The sequence below is a fragment of the Entelurus aequoreus genome, linkage group LG16 (genome assembly GCF_033978785.1).
Source record: "Entelurus aequoreus isolate RoL-2023_Sb linkage group LG16, RoL_Eaeq_v1.1, whole genome shotgun sequence".
NCBI classification, from domain to species: domain Eukaryota; kingdom Metazoa; phylum Chordata; class Actinopteri; order Syngnathiformes; family Syngnathidae; genus Entelurus; species Entelurus aequoreus.
In genome coordinates this window covers 41,766,910-41,774,657 of record NC_084746.1, presented here as the reverse complement: position 1 = coordinate 41,774,657, position 7,748 = coordinate 41,766,910, and the positions used below count along the sequence as shown (strand labels likewise).

Below are 7,748 nucleotides of genomic sequence, written 5' to 3'. Positions count from 1 at the left end.
CATTTACGCCCTACAGGGCATTAAATCACCTCAACAGTGTACAAAACAGGTTATTTTCTGGCGCATTTAAAAATCAATAAACCCGCATCAGCAATCAAAACATATCTTATGTGGTACTGTCAAAATTGAAATCGCAAAAAACATTAAACGTGAAAAAATAAAGAAATAAAATATCTGAACTCACAACTTGTAGAACCCATTCGAGCTTCCGGGGTTGGCTGACATCGTCTCACAAAATGTAGTTTCTCTTTAAATATCTTTCTTGAATATGGCCTTGCAAATATGTGGGTTGTCTTGTCTAATCATAAAAGATGCAGACGAGGCGTGTTGGCTGAGTTCTTAAAGTTTACTCCACAGCGTGCTCATCAAAAACATCCTGCTACATTCAACAACCTAAATGGGGCTACTGCGCATGCTCTACACTACTGTGGCATGCTGGGTAATGGAGTTATTATGTTACCTCGCTCATAACATCACAATATATATCTGCCTTAGGCCAGCTAAAAGGCCTTACTGACAACAACTCGTGATCTGATTGGCTATCGCAACTGTCTGTCAAATGTTTGTGTTCGTTCACTTACAGCGCACGGACGCCAGCATTGTTGATTCTGAAGGCCTCAGGCAGATTTCGTACAGCATGGCAACATAAGATAGCTGAATTCTGATTGGATAAAAACTCCAACCTAAAAACAACACAGCTGGAAGGAGCATAATATGACATGGAGAGAATATGAATACTTTTAGATATTTAGGGAAAGTAAATTAAAAATAACTTATCTTTATTTATGATCATGATTTCTGGTTATGTTAGGCCAGCAGAGAAAGCCTTGCTGGCCCTGACGGCACACCGCTGCCTTAAATATGTCATGTATTTTTACTAATTATATTCGATAAAATGATGAGTGGGTTTATTATTGTAGTTATATGTGGATGTAATCAGCTATGATACCCTGTAATAATATACGGAATAATGTCAGGTGATCATGTATTGTACTGTTGATCAAGAGTCCGATTTGAGTGATGCGGTAGGACATTATAAACTGCTTTGTAGGTAGGTCGTAAGTTCAAACCCCGGCCGAGTGATACCAAAGACTATAAAAATGGCACCCATTACCTCCCTGTTTGGCACTCAGCATCAAGGATTGGAATTGGGGGTTGAATCACCAAAATGATTCCCGAGCGCGGCCACCGCTGCTGCTCACTGCTCCCCTCACCCCCCAGGGTCAATCAATCAATCAATCAATCACAGTTAATTTATATAGCCCTAAATCACAAGTGTCTCAAAGAGCTGCACAAATGCAGAGGGCAATTTCACCACACCTAGTGTGTGTGCGAATATCAGTGATACTTTAACTTTAACTTCTTCCTGCTCCTTTTTGCACTTACAAAATGCGTATTTTTATTTTTGTAGTATTATTATTTTAGTATGTAGTATTATTATTTTTTACAAATGAGAACATTGTATTGGAGAAGCTACAGTATGATTGTCTTTAAATGATGTGTGCGACTATCAGTGGTACTTTAACTTTAACTTTTTCCTGCTCCTTTTTGCACTCACAAAGTGTGTCTTTTTTATTTTTGTAGTATTATTTTAGTATGTAGTATTAATATTTTTACAAATGATAACATTGTATTGGAGAAGCTAGAGTATGATTGTCTTTTAATGATGTAGATTCAAAAAAATTTGGTTTGTTGTGTCCAAAATAAATATTAAAAAAATAAAAAAATAAAAATGGCTGGTCATCACTTGAATGTATTGCATTTAGCTAACTATAAGTACATTTGAAATTTCGAGTTTAGAATTGATCAATTGGTGAAATCTACCATGTTTTAGGAACAACATCTCGACAAACATCTTAAAACATTTTATTCAAGACATCACGTTCCTAAAGACAGTTTTATTGCGTTGTGTTGTGCGGCTGTGCCTATTTATGTGTCCAGTGAATGAGAGCAGAAGAGGGAGGGGCTTCCGAGTGTGTGTGCGCGTACCTGAGGCTCCTTCTCGTGACGTCATCGTCGTTCGTACTCGCGCCCGAAAACTGCTCCGTGAAGAAGTGTCTGCTTGGAGGAGGAGCTGTCAAAGTTGGGAGTGTGGAGAGAAAAAGGAAAGGAGAAGAAGAAGAAAATTAGTAGCGCGTCTTTCTGGTCGTCCAAGAATTAGAGAACCTCGGCGCTTTTCCTCGGTAACGTTGTCCCGAAGACGATGGCCGTCCGCCCGCTGGACTGGCGGATGACGCTCACCTCTCTGCTGTGCCTGGGCTGCTCGGTGCTGGCGGACAAGAAAGGTAAGTCTGCCCTGCGACTACAATCACTAGCTTTGGAATATGTTGCGTGTAGCACTTAAAAAATCTCAGCCTGGGAAAGTCGAGCTAGTGTTGAAGGTGGGTTAAAAGTTTCTCACAGTCTTGCTGCCCGACCTCCTTGGTTCCGGTAAAGCTTAAAGCGTCACTCTTCTTGGCACGATGCAGCCTTTTAACATCTGGATAAAGCAGAACCAAAGCAGACATTGTTGGCTTTAAAAAGAGCAATGCGTGTGCTTTATGGTGTTTGCACTGACTGCAAAAACAAACAACATACAATAATAATTTAGTTAATCTTAATAAACCCGCCTTACAAGATAAAATAGGCCAACACATTAGGCACACCTGCACTAGCCAATGAGACCCAAACAGGAAGTACATCAAAGAGTCTCCTCTTTGCAATATGATATTTAATAATAATGATGATGATAATAATAACAATAAATCAGATGTCATGTATCAACAGCTTTCAATATGGTGTGGTTAACTACAACCACAATAATAATGATTTTTTTGTTGTAGTTTTACATTATCTGTGTAGATCAGGGGCTTCCAAAGTGCGGCCCGGGGGCCATTTGCAGCTAATTGTTTACCGGCCCGCCACACATTCTGGAAATACTATTGTAAAAATAAAAAAGAACATTAAAAAAAGTGGAATGAGGTGAAATCTAACGAGAAAAAGTTGCAATGTTGACACAAAAGCTGCCATGTAGGCTGTTTTTTTTTCTTTTGTCTTTCTTCATTTTCCTTTTTTTGCCATTGCTCAAAAAAAAAAAAAATAATGAAAAAAAAATCCATGTTATAATTAATTCTTTTCAGGGCTCCAATTACTTCAAATATTTCACTTTAAAATGTTTTATGTGGTAAATATTGCATATATTGTGTAGTAGCCATATAAAAACATCAACGTTTTCTTTGACAAAAGCGCATAAAACAAACAAAATAATTGTTCCAGCATAAAATCGACAGATATATCTGAAGTTGATCTCTTAATTTAAGTGTTGAAAGTAAAATAAAAACCTAATATAAATGTATCACTTTATGAGTGGGGCACCTTTTGGATCCCAAATATATTTAGTGATTTTTTATTTATCTTTTCACTGTGATTACTCAAAAATATGAAATAATTAAAATCAATGGTGTCCTGCATTATTGATCTTTTAGGGCTCTAATTACTAAATACTGCATATTTTAGTTTTACTATAAAAGAACTAAGTTGTTTTTGACAGAAAAGCCATAAAAAAAATTTTTTAATTTGTATTTCTTTATATCAACTTGAAGTTGATATAGAGATTTACTGTAAGCGTTAAATAAATAAAATAAAAAAATAATCTGACTTATTTTTAACATTTTAATGACTGAGACCCTTTATGGTCCCCGGGACCCCTAAAGGTAAAATAAATAAAAAATGCATATATTTTGTTATTGTTTGAAAATTAAAAATATCAAAATGGCCCCCACATGCTTTATTTTTTCCGTGTGCGGCCCTCTGTGGAAAAAGTTTGGACACACCTGGTGTAGATAAAGTTAAAAAGTTAAAGTACCACTGATAGTCACACTAGGTGTGGGGAAATTACTCTCTGCATTTGACCCATCCCCTTGTTTCACCCCCTGGGAGGTGAGGGGAGCAGTGAGCAGCAGCGGTGGCTGCGCTCTGGAATCATTTTGGTGATTTAAGTCCCCAATTCCAACCCTTGATGCTGAGTGCCAAGCAGGGAGGTAATGTGTGCCATTTTCATAGTCTTTGGTATGACTCGGCCGGGGTTTGAACTCACGACCTACCGATCTCAGGGCGGACACCCGAACCACAAGGCCACTGAGTAGGTGGACTCCAACCTTTTTTCATTTATGGATATTTTCATAGCTTATTCCAACCCAATTTTTAGGGAATATGTTTGTTTTGCCACACCATTACCATAATGTCGGTATTCTCAACTCACATTTTGTATAAAAAAATCAACAACAAAAATCATCTGCATCTTGTATTTCAGTTTGTAATTTTTTACAAGTTTAAGTTTTTTTTCAATCATTTTTAAAGGTACTTTGCCAAAAAGAAAGGATTTTAATTTATGTCACTGGCAACTAGGGATGTATAACGTGTACCGGTATTTTTTTTGGTACCGATTCCTAATTGGGTCGGTTCAGGAATACTGTTAAGATTCTGGACACATTATACTTTTTTTTAATCCAGCTCACCGTTGTAATTATGACACGCTGTCACATTCAGTTCAAGTGCCACTAGTATGCACAAGTAGTCTGAAATCAGCTTGAAATAATCACAAATAAGGAAGCAACACCACACAAAAGTTTGTAACGCAACAAAATTTCCTAGTCCCCAAAGTCACGCACGCTAATAAGAGTCAGTGTCAGGTTGAAATGAACACCATTTAACTCACGACCGCCACTACCACGCTTCATCAACCTGACCGTCATCTAAGCCAGTGGTTCTCAAATGGGGGTACACGTACCCCTGGGGGTACTTGAAGGTATGCCAAGGGGTACGTGAGATTTTTTAAAAATGTCTGTCAAAAAGAACTGTGAAAAGAAATGCAACAATGCAATATTCAGTGTTGACAGCTAGATTTTTTGTGGACATGTTCCATAAATATTGATGTTAAAGATTTCTTTTTTTGTGAAGGAATGTTTAGAATTAAGTTCATGAATCTAGTTGGATCTCTATTACAATCCCCAAAAGGGCACTTTAAGTTGATGATTACTTCTATGTGTAGAAATCTTTATTTATAATTGAATCACTTGTTTATTTTCCAACAAGTTTTTAGTTATTTTTATATCTTTTTTCCAAATAGTTCAAGAAAGACCACAACAAATGAGCAATTTTTTGCACTGTTATACAATTTAATAAATCAGAAACTGATGACATAGTGCTGTATTTTACTTCTTTATCTCTTTTTTTCAACCAAAAATGCTTTACTCTGATTAGGGGGTACTTGAATTAAAAAAAATTTCACAGGGGTACATCACTGAAAAAAGGTTGAGAACCACTGATCTAAGCGATACAGTAATGCACAGGCCAATATTATTCCACTCAATAAAGTGAACATTTAAAAAAAATCAATTGGTCTTTTTATTTATACAATACACATACACATATAATGTACATCTGTGGTTGTCAACACTGGGTTCCGTGCTTCTGTGCCACATAAACACAAATATCTATTTTTATTGTTACAAAATCCACGCCCACCTAATATGGTAATTTTTTTTATTTATTTAGATTGTATATATGATAAGAGATATCATACTAAAGGTATGCAAATCTACATGAATACCGTACATTATTATGTTACTTTATTATTTAATTAATATTACTTTAAATGTTTTTATAGTGACAAGTGGTAAAAAATGGATGGTTGGATATTACTGAGTGTAATTGTAATGAATAGAAACACAGTAAAAGATCTGTATCGTCTTTACGAGATGATGACATAACAACTACATTGCAGCTTGCACATACTGCTGTGAGATGTTATATTATGATGTTGCTGATGCACAAACTCTTGTGCTAATAAAAATGGCATTTTTTCACAACTTTATTTACACAAATTAAATATAGTACCGATAAGAGTACCAATGAATATTGGTATCTATAAGGAATATTTATAATAGTATCATATCGATAAAATCCGAACCATATACATCCCCACTGGCAACATTTAAATGGTACTTTGATTAGGAAGCAGATCTCCATGTTCATTGTCCGTGTGCTGTTTTGTGGTAATTCGTAATACCGGCATATTGTTTTGAATTGAACGGTTACACAAAGGCTGATAGGCAAATATTTTTTGACCCTTTGACTTTGAGCTTCTCAAAGTCAACCTGCGAGCTACCCAAACGACAGCTCACAAGCCACTGGTTAGAGACCCCTGAATTAGATTTACGTGTGTACCTAATGAAAAGGCCTGCAGTGTCTCTTGAGGGACTAGTGCAGACCTGGGCAAAATACGGCATTTTGAATACCACATACAATCAATCTGGCCCGCCGGATGTTTCCAAATCGATCCCATCCATCCATTTTCTACCGCTTGTCCCTCTCGGGGTCTCAGGGGTGTTGGAGCCTATCCCAGCTGCACTCGGGCGGAAGGCGGGGTACACCCTGGACAAGTCACCCTCTCATCGCAGGGCCAACACAGATAGACAGACAACATTCACACTCACACTTTAGGGCCAATTTAGTGTTGCCAATCAACCTATCCCCAGGTGCATGTCTTTGGAGGTGCGAGGAAGCCGGAGTACAAATCTTTTTTTTTTAAACCTCTAACATCAAAACTGTAGCTTATGATTAATGGATGTGTATATAATAATGTGTGTATTTATACTGTATATATATATATATATATATATATATATATATATATATATATATATATATATATATATATATATATATATATATATATATATACATACACATATACATACATATATATTCATATACACATATTAATGTATATGTGTGTGTATATATACTGTATATATATATATATATATATATATATATATATATATACATTAGGGGTGTAACGGTACACAAAAATTTCGGTTCGGTTACGGTATGTACCTCGGTTTAGAGGTCACGGTTTGGTTCATTTTTGGTACAGTAAGAAAACAATAAAATATACATTTTTGGGTTATTTATTTACCAAATTTGCTAAATCTTCCACCAAAAATATTTTTCTTAGTGGAATATTTGATGTGAAGTAATCTGAACCTTGGATAGGTCAATAATTCATAATAACATTGATTTTGATTCAATATTATGTTTTGAGCAATGACAGTTTGAAAGAAAAAAAAACGGCTTTGTTTTATTAGTCAACATTGCAACTTTTTCTAAATTACATTTAACCTTTAAGCTTTTTTTATTTTACTTTTGTTATGTTTTTGTTTGTTTTAATAGTATTTTTAGAATGTGCCGTGGGCCTTTAAAACATTAGCTGTGGGCCGCAAATGGCCTCTGGGGCACACTTTTGACACCCCTGCTATAGATAATAAAAAATTAAATCTGATAAATCTATGGATAAAAAGGCAGAGCCTGGCGATGCATGCGCGTTTATCATAACTCTCTCACTCTCTCTGTCTCTGCCCCTCCCTCACGAATGCTGCTGCACGCACAATTTGTTTTGTTTTTAACCCCTTAACCCTGAACGTAGTGTAACGACCTGCTGCAGTGGATGTTGTGTTCTTGAGTGAGTGATATTCAGAATTCCTATTGTTGTGAACGTAGCACGTCTGTAAGGTGATTGGCGAAGAAGGAGGAAGCGTTGTTGTTGCGGGAGTGAGGATTGACGTGCGTGTGGAAGGAACGAGATAAGTTGAACTGTGTTAGTATAGGTTGCTCAATAAAAGTTTAAAAAGAGCGTCAGACTTGGTGTGCACTTCTTCTGGACGCTACAGTACATTGAAAATACACGCAACCCTAACTCAAAATGC

At 36.3% G+C, this 7,748-nt stretch overlaps 1 protein-coding gene across 1 annotated transcript in view; it reads left to right on the top strand.

The window, feature by feature from the left end:
• The first annotated feature begins 1,968 nt into the window (after positions 1-1,968).
• The window catches only part of egfra (epidermal growth factor receptor a (erythroblastic leukemia viral (v-erb-b) oncogene homolog, avian)), a 101,696-nt gene continuing 95,916 nt past the window's right edge, over positions 1,969-7,748 (top strand). The window contains exon 1 of the mRNA XM_062022886.1: positions 1,969-2,285. Coding sequence (XP_061878870.1) covers positions 2,204-2,285 — 82 coding nt within the window. The 5' untranslated portion in view covers positions 1,969-2,203. The remainder of the gene's footprint in view (positions 2,286-7,748) is intronic.